We start from the raw sequence: 18,108 nt of genomic DNA on the forward strand, positions 1-18,108 counted from the left end.
TATTTTACATTCTTTTTCTGAATATCCAGTTAACAAAGCTATATTCATTTAGAAAGAACCTGAAATATGTGCTCAGATGTGCAATAAAATAAAACAACTTTCTTGATACCCACACTCACTGGACCATAAATGCAACAGAAATTATTTTTACTAACACACAGCAGCAGTTAAAAGAAAAAAAGGCCGGAAACACCTGCTGTCTGTACAATTTACTGATATTTAAATATGTCATTTGCAGGTTTTATAAAGAAAATTTTATAAAGAAAAACTAAAAATAAATAAAGATTTTGTTTTTCAAAGCATCTGGTTCTTTGATCATTCTTCTTCTCTGAACACCAGCCAGACCCGTTTGACAAAGGTGGTGGCAGCATTACCCGCTTTATATTACCAAGAAATCCAAGTTATATTACAATGGTATTACCTGAATAATTAAACAGAACTCAGCGGTGTATTATTGGTAAATATCGACTTATTCATTCCAAAATTCAATTCAATCCAATTTTATTTATACAGCGCCAAATCACAACAACAGTCACCTCAAGGTGCTTTATATTGTAACGTAGACCCTACAATATACATACAAAGAAAAACCCAAGAATCATATGACCCCCTAAGAGCAAGCTCATTGGCGACAGTTGGAAGGAAAACTCACTTTTAACAGGAAGAAACCTCCACCAGAACCAACCCTAACTATATGCTTTAGCAAAAAGGAAAGTTTTAAGCCTAATCTTAAACGTAGAGATAGTGTCTAACTTTTAACTGCTTTTTAAAAGACTTGACAGTCAGCTAAACAGAGCTGGAGTGGTAAACTGTTGTTTTCTTATGGAAGTTATTTAATAAATCAACATTTTCTCAATTTTGAGTTAGAAATTCAGTGATAATAACCTGAAATATTGTGTTGTGAAGGGCAAAAAATGATTTGTTTGTTTTTTGTACTTTACTGGCTTGCAAGCTTCAATAATAGAAGAACTAGAACTGTGGCAGCTGCTTATTTTCTACAAGTGTTTGTTTTCACCACTCAAAAAAACATGATTTTCTTTGTGGTTTAAATCTAACATGATACATGTAAAACAACAACAACAGATATGCATTTCACAGGAAAAATATTTGAAAATATTTATTTTGTATTCCAAAGTGGCCAACATTAGAATTTGTCTTATTAAAACTATTAAATGATATCAAGTTGCCTTCAGATTCCACTTGGGAAAACCATACACCATTTAGGTAAATAGATGCAATGCTGATGAGCTGGCATGTGAGAATTTTGGAGAAAATGAAGTCATTCTATTTTGAAAAAACGGGGGGAAAAAAGAGTCTAAGATTTAGAATGGTGGGAAAATATTGAGCTAGCCTTCTTAATATATATATTTTAAACATTTCCATTTCGCCCCTCCATTTGGTCTGTCCTTCAAGCTACAAGGCCTCTGGTAGAGGCCTTGTAGCTTGAGGGTCCTGCGCACTATCTTGGCTATTCCTAGGACTCTGCTCTTCTGGACAAAGATGTCCGATGTTTTTCCTGGAATCTGCCACTTGCCTAGCTTGGGAGTCACTGCATCTAGAGTCCACTGGGACCACTGTTACCTTCACCCTCCACATCTTCTCGGGCTCTTCTCTGAGCCCTTGGTATTTCTCAAGCTTCTCGTGTTCCTTCTTCCTGATGTTGCTGTCATTTGGAACCGCTACATCACTAAAGCCGATGTTTGTCTACCATCACTATGTCAGGTTGGTTAGCCACCAACATTTTGTCCGTCTGTTTCTGGAAGTCCCACACGATCTTAGCTTGGTCAATCTCCACGACCCTTGGGGCATCTCACATTTTGACCTCAGCACTTCCAGGCTGTATTCGACACAGAGGTTTCTGTATACTATACCGGACACTTGGTTATGCGCTAAATGTATGGCCTGCCTGCTAGCAAAAATTTGGAAACATACATGAAAATACTGTAAAAGCAATAAATAAAGTTTAGCTGACTCTCTCAAGTTTGCAATTCTAACAAGCTTGAAAGTCAGTTGAACATTATTCTTCATCACAGCGTGGCCCTCAACTAACATGCCAAGTTCTGGGGAGGCCAATCCATGACTAATGATGTTACATTGTGTGTTTTTCGTTTTTCTGTTGTTTGGTGTGTCATGCTGAAAAATGAAGCCATTACCAATCATTACCAATCTGCTTTCTACATGGAATTGCATGGTGTATCAAAATCTGATGGTACATTTCTGTGTTCACAATTCCATCAGTTTTAACAAGATCTCCACCACCAGTGACTGAAATGCAGCCTCGAACCCTTTCAGTGTATAGTGTTTTACAGAAGGCTGTAAACACCTACTGTTGTACATCTTTCGTAACCTCCTTCGTGATTTGAATAAAAAACTTAAAAATTTCATCACTCCATCAGACCTGCCACTGATTTTCAGTCCAGTTCTTGGGTAATTTGGCATACCTCAGCTGTTTCCCTTGACTTGCACTGAGACTATTTCTGATGAGACTTCACTGAAGAGTAGATGGATCAGCTGAAGGGCCAGATCCAATACACAGACATTCTTGGAAGCAAAAATTTTTTTTAAAAATGAGGGGTGACTATAGACTTTTATACAATGTTGTACAGAAGAAAATAACTAAAAACTAATAGATTTTAATTGTATTGTTTATTAGATGTTTATTTAATTTTTTTATTGTATTTTATTTTTACTTCATGCACATAGGTCTTCTTGAAGGGCTTTTCACAACAAAAACAACAACAAAAAAACCTTTGAAGCGCCAGTTCCAAAATATTTTACTTTGAAAAGTTATTATTGTTTGAAAACGTGATCCGGAAACGCTGCGCTTCCGGTGTCCAAGTTGACGGCATCACTGCGATAACGAGGCGCAGCTGCGGTACTTGAAGACGTCTGAGCCGCGGACTGCACAGCAGACTGGGCCGTGAGGCGGACAGCATCAATGGCTCCGGTGCTTGCGGAGTAAAGAATGGGCTCCACGGCATCGCAGCCATGGCCAGATCGACTAACAGAAGCGGCGAGGACGGGGACCCACGGGTGACCGCCCCCACGGACCGCGACGCTTCTCGGGACCTGGCGGAGCCCCGGGAACTGTCTCTGGAGGAGGTGCTGAAGTCCTACGAGCAGCCCATCAACGAGGAGCAGGCATGGGCGGTGTGCTACCAGTGCTGCAGCGGGCTCAGGGTGCCCCGCCCGCCGGCAGGGAGACTCAGCCGGGTGAAGGACCCGTCCTCCATCCTCCTCCACAGGGACGGAACCGTGTCGTTACAGCGGGAGCAACGACATGACGGTAGGACAGACGGCCGCGGTTACTTCCAACTTTCCGCTATCTCGATAACTAAAAGCAAGTGCGGAAAAAGTGCATTTTAACAGGAAAGACCAGTTGCCAGAAGCAGCATGGCCTTTACAGGTTTGCCTGTCGTTAGGTTTTAAATATCAAAAGCCACTTTTGAATTCGGAGTAGTTTAATTTCCATTTTTGTAAAAATAAATAAATAAATTACAGCTTTTTTTCCAGCCGCACCGCAATGATTTCTCCCAGTAAACTACTCCGCCTCAGTGAGCAGCGCCAGTGTTTATATCCAGAAGTGTACTAAAGTGCTCCATGCTTTGTTCACAATATTAACGCGGAACTGAAGAGTGTCAAATATTGTTTCATAACGTATAATTATGTCGTATTTTATCTACCAGGAACACAAATCTAAAACATTTTTGTCCTAAATTATTCGCATTTATAACAGAGTTTGGCTCACAACATCTTGCTCAGTAACGAACGCCGCGGTGCTAACCTGTCCCGTCTCAGACAGCTTCAATCCCTACACTGCTGACCCTCAGATGGATTATTTGGCCATTTGGACAACTCTGAGCTTCACTTACTCAAACTGACTTTGTGTTTTTATATTTTACACCATCTAGATTCTGTCGCACTCCTGGTGCCAGCAAGGATGACTCGTATTATGCCGGTAAATGATAAATTATTCATGGAGCACGCTTTTCCCTAGCATCCCCTTATGTAAAGACTGTTTTGGAGACATCAAAGGGTGGCTAGAAGCCCAGAGGATTTTAGGCAGCCTTCCTCTTGTCCCCTCCGTGCTGAAATTAGCCCGTACCTGCATAATATCCTGCTGCATGTGAAGTATTTATGTCCTCATTGCAGCTCAAGAGGAGGCTGCATGGAGACAACTTCAGTCAAAACTCAATTTAATCCGAAAAAAAGGCAAATTTGTGCTCACTTTTTTCTTTTTTCACCTCTTACTCCAACAATCTTATCTTAGGCAATGGCAACACATTTTCTCCAGAAATTCATATTTTGTGCTTTAAGTCATGTCTGTAACCTGTTTTCTTTGCCATTAGGCAAAATACAGCCAGGATATTTCTTGCCAGCAGCCCTGAGAGAACATAGACATTTTTACATTTCAAAATATGACTGAGAAATGTGGGCAAAGGAAAATGTCCAATCTCAGGAAAAACTGTGAAATGTCGAGCTCCTTTTTCTGATAAAGTGTCCAGGTGAATATACAGTAGCAGCTGTTGTAACAGCTGTTCAGAGATCAAACAGGAAGGGTTTGTTTGCATGTTTGAGGATGGCACCTTTCTTTTCTTTCTGCAGTTTGTTCACATGTGAAATAACATGCTTATTAGTTAATTATGGGTCAGTCATGGGTCTGATGTTTACATGAGAAAGAAAAGTAACGTTAATTTAACCTTTTTTAAAAAACAAAACAAAACACTGCATTAATGCGCATAAAATGGTTGCACTGTTTCAAGGAACACCTTTAAATAATAATTGCGCTCATTACACCATCATCCTGAACTGTGACCTCAATAGTAAACATAAAGTTGGATTATCGCTTTTTTATCAGACGTTATGGCAGTGATGATTGAGGAAACTGCTTTAGATTTAGCAGCTGTCATACAGGTGTGGGGAACGGGAAATCAGAGGAATGTGTCATAAATAATAAATAGCAAGCCAAACCCCTTAAACTGGTTGAAAATTGACTTTTAATTGTTAGATTGTTCATCTGATTGTTACTGTGGACAGATCTTGATGACGAGGCATTGGAAGATTAGGCTGCAGTAAAACAATATGGGAGAAAACTTAAGACGAGATTCCTCCTGTTGGTAATGAAGCTAACAAAATGCAGTGTGGCTACAACAGTAAAGAAGGGGGAAGTTAGAGTGTCTGACCCATTGTTAGTTTTAAGTTTGATGTTGCAAAGTACAGGATTATGCAGGCAGTGGACCAAACTACTGATAGGCATATAATCCATTGTTTTACATCTCTAGTTGGTGTAGTTAGTTAGTGTATTGTCTGTCTTTGTTAATGTTTGTTTATAATGGAGCACTGTAACGAAAAATAATTTCCCCTAGGGATCAATAAAGGATTCTGATTAATCTACAATAAGAACAAGACTTTTCAATATTGTTATTTAGCATTACACAGTTATATTTACAATAGTTCACTGAGGAGGAAAGCTATGTTTTTAATCAGAATAAGGGAATAAGGAGTCTTTTGGCCACCCAATAACTTCATCTCATTGTTTCACTGATATGACAGTGCAACTTTTTGGCATGTCAGGATGGACCCGCTAATTGAATATCAAGGTGGGGCTGTTTTAGAAACTAAAGACGACCTGTGCCAACACTATAGTCGGTCTACAAGATTGTTAAGTGTTGTTGTGATATGACACTATATAAATGCAGTTAGATAAAATCTCTGTCTGCAAAGGACAAGGCTGAAAATCAGTATTGGATATGATCTTTGAGGCCTTCAGCCAACACTGCATCAAAAGCAGGCTTGATTGTGTCATGAAAATCACTGCATCGGCTCATGAACACTTACAGAAATCACTGACCATGAACACGGTTCACCAAGCTGTGTACAATGCAGGTTCAATCTCTGCCATGCAAAAAGAAGCCATATGGGAACATTGTCTGGATCATGTTGTTTAAAATGGACATTCTGCGGTGAGACAAAATTTGAAATTCTCTTTGGAAAACATGGACATCCTCCAGACTAAAGGGAGAAAGGCCATCCGGCTTGTTATCAACACTCAGTTCAAAAGTTTGCATCTCTTATGATAATGTGGTGAATTGGTGCCTATAGAATTGTCAGTTTGCATATCTGGATAGGCATCATCAATCCTGAAAGATATGAACACATTTTAGAGCAACATGTGCTCCCATCTAGATGATGTCTTTGTCAGGGGAGGCCTTGCATATTTCAGCAAGACGATGTTAAACTGCCTACAGCATCTTCTGCAACAGCGTGGCTTTGTAGTAGAAAGGATCCATGAGCTAAACTGACCTGCATGCCATCCAGACTGAAAACAACAAAATGAAAACATTTTGGAGCATGATGAAAAGAAGCAGCGACTAAGAAGTCCAGCAGCTGATCTCTTTTAAGTTCCCAGACTTTCACAGACTGTTGCTAAAAGAAGAGAGGATGCTGCACAGTGGTAAACTTGACCCTGTCCAAACTTTTTAGTTTTTTGGGGGGGTTTTCTTGAGATGGGGAATTTTTCAGTTTAAACTTACATTTTCTAAGTTCTGTTTCTATTAATAAAATGTGGGTTTATGAGATCTGCAAATCAATTTATTTTCTTTTTTTTGTTGTTTTTTTTACACAACACCAATTTCAAGTAGAGCAGGGCGATATGACCAAAAATATTTATCACGATATACATTTGAAAATTTGCGATAACGATATAACTGACGATATAATTGACACTAGACAAAATACTTTACAACTCCACAACTTTATTAGTGCAAAAACCCCATCAATGTATTTTCACTTAAGCAGCTGTTTTTTATGTGCATTAAAGTTATATAAAAATGTAACAGTGCAAATTCCTTGCGGACAGTTTAACCAAAAGGCATTTCCAGTGGAAATTGGCCGACATATTCTCAGCATAACCATGTGTAATATCCACAAAACTTAAAAAGAGGTTATACACACACAATACGGTAATATTATGTTGAAGCACAGTACGTATCACTCCGCGAGGCTCCTGCCTACGATAGCCGTAATGCTCCGACAATCCATCAAGCCGTGTGGCTTCGTAGCTTAGCAAAGTCGTACTAAAACATTAGACAGATTTTCGTGTACCACATAAAATCGTTTCGAGGTCAGGAAACACAACCAGAATTCATACATAAGGCACGCGGGATTATAAGGGGCACTGTCGATTTTCAGAAAAATCAAAGGATTGATTTTAAGTGTGCCGTATTTTCCAAACAACACGGTAATAACGGCGGCCCGCTAGCATGCGCTACCAAAAATAGTGCTTTGGTGTGTATCTGACGGACGAAAGCTAAACCAGTTCCACACCACTGAAGTTGCAGCATTTTTACAAACCAGTTCTGGTTCATCCGTTTCATTTAACGATCCGCTTTCGCTCTTCTCATTCTGCGTCGCCGCCATGTGCGTATGGAAACATAGGCACTGCGCAAAGCGCATTGTGCGCTATCTATCTTGCGTGCTGCACAACAACATTTAATATTTAGTATCTACTGTTATCTACTGCTAGCTAGTTTATTGTGATGGTGCTGTATTTATTATGTAGCTGTTTTTTTGTTTGTTTGTTTGTTTGTTTGTTTGTTGTCTCTTCTGTTTTTTCTCTCCATACAGGTGATCCAGGTGTTTTGTTTGTTTTCTTTCTTTCTTCTCCCCTTTCTCGCCATCTCTTCTCCCCTCAATTTTTCTTTCTCTCCCTCTCTTTCTTTCATTCTTTCTCCCTGTCCTATCTCCCAGTCATGTCTGTCCCGACTGTAAGAACTGAAAATAAAATAAATACATAATTATAAAAAAAAACAAAAAAAAAAACATAGGCACCGCGCATGCGCGTTTTACCCATATTCTATCGCGATATTTCATTTTCCTATCGTTGCCCAAAATTACGGTAATACGGTAAAATTGCAGTATTACCGTGAACGGTATGATATGGCCCAGCCCTAATTCCAAGTTTTTTTAACCTGGTGTTGTACTCCCCCCCCCCGGGGTTGTGCTTGAAGGTTCTGCTGGAGTGCATTAATGGTTGCAAACACTTTGCTGGCATCATTCACCCTCAGATGTTTAGCTCTCATTAACTGAGAGCTGGCTATTCTTGCAGCCTGTGTTGGTTTACGCTCTGCTGATCCATAAGTAAACAGTCCAAATCAAAGCAGTGATGCAAATCCCTAACCCAGCATGAAGTGAGTTTATTATAGTCTGTCTGCATTATTAATGCAGCTAGTTGGCTACAGGGACATTTTCCTTTCTTTATGTGGCCATATTCACCCAGAACGGCATACTGCACCATCTGAGGTCCAAACTTTATTTTGTACTACTGCCCTTCACACATGGAAAACTTCAGCAAAGCATCCTGACTACATTATAGTACCATCTCCATGCTTTGCAATTACTGTCATGTTGTTGCTGCTGCTTTTGTTTTACTCCAGATGTAATGAGGCCCCTGGCATCTAATCTGTTCCACTATTGACTCTTCTGTAGATGACAGGAGTCTCCCAGAAGCTTTGAGAAGACATTACTTGATATTCTTTCTTTTTTTTCTTTCTGCAATATACAAGAAAATGTCAAAAACAAACTGCTTTGATTTCTGAGAGGTTTAGTTTGTTTTATGTATTTCAATAGTCACCCGATTCCTTGACTGTGAAAAGTGTTTGGTTTTAATTTGATGGGTAATTGTTGTGGGCATAATTTTAGCAATCGACCCTTTTGCTTTTAGCAAGGTCAAATTTTGTCCATTTCATTCCTTTCAGGTAAATGTCAGCTTGTTATTTGCTCCTTGAGTAAGTTGTGTAGAAATGTCATTTTATACTTTGATATCAGATATTTGATATATTTGATATATACTTTGATATTCAGCTCTATATATTATTTACATTTATCTTTTGAAATACATTTTGAGAAACAGTGACTGGGGTGCCTCCTAGGTGAGGTGATTCGGGCAAGCCCAGCTAAGAGCAGACTACAAGGGAGACCGGGGAGAGATTATGTCTCTGGCTGGCTTTTATGGCCTCAGTGTTCCCCAGAGGAACTACAGACGGTGACTGGGGAGAGGGGAGGTGTGGACATCACTGCTGAGACTGTACCCCTCATGAATTATACTTGGATTAGCATGGATGGAACAGTGAAGAACACTGATCACTGAATGGTTTTCAGAGGCATTGTTGAGCCTATGTGATGATTTCCTTGGAGAATTATTTATATTTTTTGTGCAGTGCTATCTGAGGGCCCAACCTTGTTTGAATTCTTTGTAATTGAATGCGGTATAAAGTAGTGTAAATTATACATATATACAAATTATATGTTTCTGAAACCTAAGAATCACTGCCTTCAAATATTTGGCCTCAGTAAATGGAAATGGTGATTTTTGTCATCTTCTCTGTGTTGCCTTGAAAACTTGAGGTTTCTTCTTGACCTTAAACTCAATTACTTAAAAACAGGAGTGTCAGTTTAGCAGCTGTTCGGGAGATTTTTATCTTTATTAGTCAAACTCTCTTTTCAGAACTAGCTGATTCACCTTGAGACAGGAAAACCTGGTGAAATCCAATAGAAAGCTGTTTGGATTTGATGAATCCAATGCCTGCCAGACACAAGGAAAAAAAGTTTAGCTAAAGAACATTGTCTCTGAACTGATCTGCTTTAACAGTCTGATGTTTTACCTGCTTCTGTGTGGTGGAAATATAAATGTACAGTAACATTAGCATTCAGGGCACATGGCCTCAGCTGTCTCAAATAACAATTTCCTGGAAATCTAAACCCCATCAGGTGGTGCAGCAATCTGCAGAGGAGGAGGTTAATGTGAATCCTGATATGAGCTCAGACTGATGTTGTGCTACACAGCATTTTAATGTAAACACACACCTGATTTAAAAAACCTGAGACAGTGAGACTGCAACAGAGGAAAACATCCTCGCTGATATGCTGCAAATTCACTCTGTTTATCAAATTCAGTTCTGACATCTGATACGAACAGTAAGAGGAAAATTAAAACCTGCTACCCTCTCCTGACCTCGACCTTTAGTTGAAACGTCATTGATGGCTCCTGTTGGTGAGATGAGCTGTCGCACTAACTATGCCTGCAGAAGAAGCACAAATCTAAAGTGAAACACCCAGAAGATGAACTGACTCATGGTACTGCAGCAAGTTGATGTCAGACTGAAATGTTCTTTTCCAAATACATGAGTGTTCATGAACCAGCTGCCATCTGGAACACAGTTATTGCTGACATGTTGGGGAGAGCTCTGTAGTTTGGGTGGAAAATCCTTGATTGGCTTATTATAATGGTGCTGGCAGATATCTTAGTTACAGCTTGAAGGTCTTTTGAATTGAGGAGAGTGTGAGATTGTAAGAATATAAGTATGTTTTTTGGTAACATCTACATCTAATTCTGGTCAAAAGCTTCTGCACTCTCCTCATGGGCTCGTAGTCTTTGTCCTTCATTAATATCCCAATCGACAGGAATCAAATGGGCTTAATTTCCACTGGAGGCAACACAGCCCCAGAGCATGATGCTACCACCACTGTGCTTAACAGTTTAACGGTGTCGTTTTTTCAAACACCAGGGCTCGCAAAATCGCTAGCCCGACGTCCCGGGGCTAGCGATTTTTCCAGTCAGGCTACCAAAATCTATCTCAGCCCTGCCCGTCGGGCTATCATAGGAAGGGAAAATATATGTCAATGCTTTTGCATTCTTTCGAAAATGTAGCTGAGTAATTATGTCATTGGCATCGATGAGCCACTGCCAATATGTGACATATTGAAATTGCGTTTGAATTTGTGCTTGTTTTTTGCTTTCACTTTCCGATCGCGCGAACGGTGTGTAGAGAGCAGCAGTACTGATTGGTGAGTGACAATTAATTGCGCACCGATTCCTATGACATCGTCTTATCACTCATTAGCTTACTATTCAAACGTGACAAGTGAAATCTCCCACAGCAAGCTTAAACATGTGAGAGGTTGATTGCGCAGAGAATCGCTGACCGTTATGTAAGTACGTGTGTAAAAGCAGCAGGATTTACGCCGGTATTTTAGTTCTGCTGAGCCAAATAAGACAGGTCAGGGTGAAGAAGGGGCAGCCAAATAAAAGCCGACCACAAAACGGAAAAGTTATGACAAATCAGACTATGAGGCAAAAAGAAAGCTCAGCTTTTTTGGTTTCATGGACAAAAGAATTTCTGTGGCTGGAATATGACGAGCTAAATAACATGATGTTCTGCCAGGTGTGTCGTGAGTTTCATTTCATTTGAGTCGACAAGCGCCTTTGTAACTGGGACCAGTAATTTTAAGAAAGACCCCATCAGAACCCATGAGAAATGCAAGAAATGCATTATTGCTCAGTCTGCAATATCTTTCCCAGAACACACAGCAATTGCAAAAAACATACTAAAAATAAACCAAGCACAAGAAGAAGTCCTGAAAAATCTTTCAAAAGCGTACTATGTTGCAAAGAGTGACCTACCACTGGCAAAATTTAGTAGTCTTTGCAAACTTCAAAAAGCAAATGGCCTAGATCTTGGTTCCACTTATCGCTTACCCGTGACTTCAGTGGAAATTTCAGATTCAGGATCTGACACAGACTGATTCATGTTCTACACAGTTCTCACAATTTCATAGAAATTTCTGTTCAATTAGAACCAAGTATTTGAGTTGATGACTGTGATTTTTATACAGTTGTTGTGATTTGTATTTTAACAACTTTCTGATTAATTTTTGTTTCCGTTACAATATTATACTTTAATGTATAATATTGTAAAGGAAACAAAACATTAAAAAATTGCTCTCTTTTTTATTCGGGCTACTTAAATTTATTTTGGGCTACCAAAAACTGAAGAGTGCCTGCCCGAAGGGCTACCAGAGATGTTGAAATTTTGCGAGCCTTGAACACACAGTGTAGATTTAATGTTTAAGGTAGTTTTAATGTTAATTTGATTTGTAGTTTAACACACACACATGTATATGTATATATGTATACAGAGATGGGCAGTAGCGCTTTAAAAGTAACGCGTTACTGTAATCCGATTACTTGTTATTGAAAAAAACTAATTAAATTACGGTTACTTTTCCATAAGCAAGCTGCGTTACTGCTTTACTAAACTGTGATTTTGTTTCTGAGAGTCTCATATAGGGCTGCCACAAATTATTATTTTGATAGTTGACTAGTCACCGATTATTTTTGCGATTTGTCGACTAATCAGATCATGCATCCACTGGACGTGAAGCGTACAGCTTATTGCACCAGCATGTAGTGCTGGGCGATGTGGAAAAAATATTTATCACGATATGAATTATTTTATATCACGATAACGATATATATCACGATATACCACCTGACCTGTGGTCATCTGGAAAGTATGCAGTCTGTAAACAGCGAGTGGAGAGGGTGCAGTCTTTGTTTTGAGTTACTGTAAAGCATGTCGCAAATCCGGGTGCACGTAAAGCAGCACCATGTTGCAAAACCACAAGACGGAGTTTCTTTGCGAAAAATATCATTTTTTTATACTTTATTTTCTCTTGCATAAAGTTAAGAGTATGTATAGTGAGAAGACAACACTGATATATTTGCCACAGGCTATTTAACCCTTTAAGACCTACCATAGAACCAAGTCCGCCAGAGCTTATCTTTACATTTTACATGCTGTAGTGCCATTTGTGGGAGCATTTCAAGTTGCTATACATCAATACAACCGTTATAGCCCAAATTTTATTAATATGTATGCATTAAGTCCATAGTAACTACATAAATTGCAAAAAAGTGCAATAAACTACAAAAAAATTGAAAATCGTTTTTTTGTTTTTTACATATATTTCTAGTTAGAGAAATTTAAGAGGCTTATCCCTCAAAACTGTAAATACAAAAAAGTTGCACAAAATAGTTTCCAACCACGAGAAATTTATTTTGAGTGTCTTCATAGTTTTATTTTTGAGATACACTAATTTTTATATACTACAGGAAAAATGAAAATAAATATTATAATGCAAATTTGCAAAAAAACTGCATGTGCATCAAAATAAACTATTTCCAACAGTGTAATTTGACTTCTAAGCATCCCAGAAATGATACAGAAAAGGCTTTGAAGGTAAAAAACTACATTTTCCGCGAAAATGACGTCACTTCTGGTTTTGGACAGGTAATGGCGGACATGCCATAGTTCGCGCTGACTTATATTCCAACGTAGGAAGTGTTATGAACAGCTGATCGGATCGGCAAAGCCTGTTTCTGGAATATTATGTTTTTGTTGCTGGAAGTGCTTTTTATGCAATTTTTGCAAAGCTATATGTGGAAGAAAACCGTGACCTAGGGCAAGCTAATGGAATAAGATGTAAGTACAACTCCTATGGTTTCATATGCAAAAAAAAGTATTGCTACCTTATGTGGTTCCAGTTCTACAGGGATTTAAAAATAGTTAGGCAAAACGGAGTGTGCCTGCTCCGACCGGTTGTAAAGGGTTAATTATATATTTTATGTAATAATTTATAAAATTAGGGTTAGAAACGATAGAAGACAAATGGCACAATAGACACTTTTCTATCGTCCACACGATATATATCGTCATATCGCCCAGCACTACCAGCATGCATCTGCTCTTATATAACCATCATTAGCTTACAGCTTTAAGTGTTTAAGGTATGTAATAACTAAAAGTAAAGACAAGATGATAGTTTATTAAACTTTTAATGAAATTTGTAGATCGTCTTGGTGGAGTCTAATAAACTCAGCCGTCTGCTCTTTGCTCCCTAAAATATAACAGGACACTGGAGTAAAGTGTGCACTCTAGTGAGCCTTGACCACCTGGTCAGCTATCAAGCTGGTGGGCGATGTCTTGATAAATCGAGCAGATATTTGAAGTTTACACAGCTACATTTTCACCTGAAAATATATTAAAAGTTTCCAATAGTTGAATCTGTTCATCTAGACGTAGCGTTTTGTGGGAGAAACGTTTGGTCACTCATCCAAGTGACTTCTTCAGTCTCAGCTGACTGCAGGTTTCCCCAAACCTTATAAACAGCACATTTGCATAATGACTGAAACCAGCCCACTGAAGGAACAATGGGCTGTGAGGTCAGTTCCTTAATCATAATTATGCAAATTGATCAGTGGGTTTTGGTCAGTGATTGTTGATCAATGGTCATGGGAATTTGCATAATTATGATTAAGGAACTGACCTCACAGCCCATTGTTCCTTCAGTGGGCTGGTTTCAGTCATTATGCAAATGTGCTGTTTATAAGGTTTGGGGAAACCTGCAGTCAGCTGAGACTGAAGAAGTCACTTGGATGAGTGACCAAACGTTTCTCCCACAAAACGCTACGTCCAGATGAACAGATTCAACTTTTGGAGATTTACTTTCCTGGATGATTGAGAATGCATCAAGACATATTAAAAGTTTGTTTTGTGACCCAGAAAGAGTGATATTAAAACTAAGTAGCGGCTGCCATTGTTGGAAACTGGAATTGGCTGGGCAGCGCTAGGAATTCTAGGATAGGTTGGGCCATGAAGAACACACCCGACCCATCCTTCAAATCTGGGCAAAAGGAGGACGCATTTGTCGGCTGCATTTGGAGGAGTCTTCGAATTTGGACAGCATTTGTCGCGTTGCTGTGACACGACAAATCGGCCTACAAATGCGGCCTCCAAAGGATGCGACCCCTGAAGTTGGACACAGCTATGATACCGGAGACTGCTTCTTCTTCTTCTTTGGCGTTTAATGGCAGCTGTCATCCTTGTAGATGCATTGGTGCCATCTTCTGTTTCAGTCCGTTATTACACTCTTAAATCCTACTACGTATTCCTGGGTCTTTTAGGATCTTACAAAGCTTCAAACAACACATCGACTTTTAAATTAGTCGTCTACGATTTTGATAGTCGATACATACACACACACACACACACACACACACACACACACACACACACACACACACACACACACACAGAGAGTCTGAAGGATAAATGTCTGAAGGATAAACGGTGACCTAAACAGCTCTGCGGTCTTTATAAAATTGCTGCTGAAAGACATTCAAGGATCAGGCTACAAGGTGAGATTAAGAGGGATTCACTAAGTGTACTTAAGACCAGCTCGAAGTCAAAGTCCAGACACATATTGCTCTTGTCAGATAAGAAGGTTGCACCACTCAAATGTTTAACTACACTTTTCAAGAAGAGAGACAAAAGGCAGTTTTTCAGCTTTCTGAACATGCGCTGTAACACGCAGTCCTCCCATTATAGTGCTCACTCTGCTCCTCGTGCTTTAGAGCATGCACCTGATATTACCTCAGTTCTCTGTCGACATGTAGAGTTATTTCAGTGATTCATAAAGGGGCTTTATAAATAAAGCAGAGTTGCACTGACGTGATTTCCCCATGTTGGTTATTGTACTGTAATAAATCCACTTATAATGATTTACAAAGTACAGAGTACAGTACAAAGGACAACCGAGTGCTACACCCTACTGTACCTGACAGCATTATAGTTGAAGTCCTTGAAGAATGCTGGTCCTAATCAAAGTTAGGATTATACCATCCTGATTACCAGGCTCCGGGACACAGTTGGTGTGTCTGGTCTGGCTCTGGAGTGGTTTCAGTTATACCTTTCCAATAGATCTTTTACTGTTTTTGCAAATCAGTTTATGTTATAATCTAAGGACCTGACATGTGGGGTTTAGTTCTGGGACCTATTCTTTTTCTCCTGTACATGTTACCTCTAGGACTTATAATTAGGCATTTCCCCTTATCACTTTTATGCTGATGATATTCAGCTCTACTGCTCTTATAAGCCGATGGAAGTCCAAAAGCTGTCCTCTTTAATAAAATGTTTAGTTTCCATTGAACAGTGGCTTGGAGACGACTACTTGCAGCTGAACTCTGAGAAGTCAGAAATATTAATTATTGCTCCCGACAGCCAAATAACTATAATCAAACAGCATCTTGGTTCTCTTGGCTCCTCTGTTCAGCCGAGTCTCAGGTACTTTGGTGTTATTTTTTATTCTGCTATGTCCCTAGAGCAAAACTCTCGTCAGTTAATTAGGAACTACCTTTTTCAGCTAAGAAATCTCTCCAAATTATGAACTTTGTTGTCTAAATATGAGTTAGAAATGATTATTCACACTTTTATTTCATCTCGCTTAGATTATTGTGACAGTCTTTTTCTCTGTTTGAGCAAAAAGAATCTTGATCATCTCCAGTCAGTTCAGAATGCTGCTGCAAGGCTCTTAACAAAGACATGAAAAAGAGAGCACATTACGCCAGTTTTACGCTCATTACACTGGCTTCCAGAACATTTTAGAATTCATTTCAAAATCTTAGTATTGACTTTTAAAGCTCTGAATCATGCTGCTCCTGCCTACATTTCTGATCTTTTTAGAGCCCTACGCCCCTCTCGCAACCATGAGAACATCTAAGGCTGTTGGTAGTCCCACGAACACATTTTAAGACCAGAGGAGATCTTTTAGAGCGGTGGCCCCCAGGTTGTGGAATGCTTTGCCTCCATCATTTCGTTGCCTTGATTGCATTTATTCTTTTAAACAGCAAGTAAAGTTACTATGTTGGTACTGTCACTGTAATGTAAGAATTGTTTGGGTGTTTTTAAATAAGGAAAGTTTATAGTAGGGATGTGCGCGACTAGTCAGCTAGCCAACTAATCGTCACTCTTGCCACTAATCAGTACTAGACGTACTAGTTATTTAATCTAATTGTTAAAATTTGAACCGGTGCCCAGTGTTGATAAATTATTGCGTCTTAAATGTTATCGGGCATATGCCACCAGATGGAGCATCGTTGTTGAGAAATGCCATAAATCTGTTAATCTAGGCCTCGTCTTTTTGTTAACACTGTTAGAATGAGATTGCAGATACAAGCAACAGAAATGAGCTTAGTATGAGGGGTGTGCAGGCTTTTCCTTAGCGATAGGGTGAGGAGTTCCAGTTATTTATTAAGTTATTTTTTGTCATATTTTAGTTATACGTGATCTTTTGTAGTAACATGTTTTATTATGATATTTAATGTTGGTTTATTCTAAGTGATTTTCTTCTTCTTTGTTGTCTGTCTGGAGTATAATGTGGAATAATCATAATGCACGTTGCAAGGTGAGACATGATTCATTATTTAAGAATGGGATTAATGATTCCTTTGTTTTGATGTTGTCCATTACACAGTTCTCAAATTTAACTTGATATCGAAGTATTTCTTAGTTTTAGAGTAGTCAGTCAAATTTTTTTCCCCTTATTTAGCCAACTAAGAAATTAGTCACCAGGAATATCTCTAGTTTATAATATACAGTGTAAAATCATCACCATAAAAAGGGTGCAGTGTTGGTCATAAAAGTTATAAAAGTGCTTTAACTGTTGGCCCTCCATAGTAGCCCTCCATACAGCACAGGAATCATGTAATAATTAATAAAAAATTGAACAAGTTAATGTGTCATTAAATTAATTAAAATTTGAAATGCATAATTACCTATTAAGTTCTCTCTGTGTTTATGTGCGTTCTCTCCGGGTACTCCGGCTTCCTCCCACAGTCCAAAGACATGCAGTTAGTGGGGTTAGGTTAACTGGTAACTCTGAATTGCCCATAGATTTGAATGTGAGTGCAAATGGTTGTCTGTCTGCCCTGCGACAGGCTGGTGACCTGTCCGGGTCTGCCCTGCTGAAACTATGACAGTAAAACACTAACTCAGCTGATGTGTACAGAAACATTAGGTGCTGACATGGTGATTGCATCCATCCTTTATATACAGTCTGTTTTATGTCCAATAGCAATCTTGGAAAAGATTGATGTCTAAACAGTTATACATTAAATATCTCGACAATGATTCAGAGCTGCATGAGGATAATAATAAGCTAACAGCTTTACTCTTGGGGTGACCAGCTGATCAGCGTCAGTTATCAGTTGTGCAAAAGATAAGATTTATTAATGCCAAACACGTGTATAGATATCGTGATCTTTATGCAGTTTTGCTTTATTATCTTTATGAATTTCGATAACAGGTATGTGGTGCGTATTGTTGGGGGGTTTTTTGGTTTTTTGTTTGGGTTTTTTTGGGGGGGAGGGGGGTTGTTTGGTTTTCTAAAAGCAAATTTTAGGCGACATCTGTAAATTTCATATGTAATTTA

At 39.0% G+C, this 18,108-nt stretch overlaps 1 protein-coding gene across 1 annotated transcript in view; it reads left to right on the forward strand.

Moving 5' to 3' along the window:
- The first annotated feature begins 2,805 nt into the window (after positions 1–2,805).
- The window catches only part of spire2 (spire-type actin nucleation factor 2), a 48,057-nt gene continuing 32,754 nt past the window's right edge, over positions 2,806–18,108 (forward strand). The window contains exon 1 of the mRNA XM_005449312.4: positions 2,806–3,286. Within this exon, the coding sequence (XP_005449369.1) occupies positions 2,989–3,286 (298 nt within the window). The 5' untranslated portion in view covers positions 2,806–2,988. The remainder of the gene's footprint in view (positions 3,287–18,108) is intronic.

This window comes from Oreochromis niloticus, linkage group LG7 (assembly GCF_001858045.2).
Source record: "Oreochromis niloticus isolate F11D_XX linkage group LG7, O_niloticus_UMD_NMBU, whole genome shotgun sequence".
In the NCBI taxonomy this organism is placed as follows: domain Eukaryota; kingdom Metazoa; phylum Chordata; class Actinopteri; order Cichliformes; family Cichlidae; genus Oreochromis; species Oreochromis niloticus.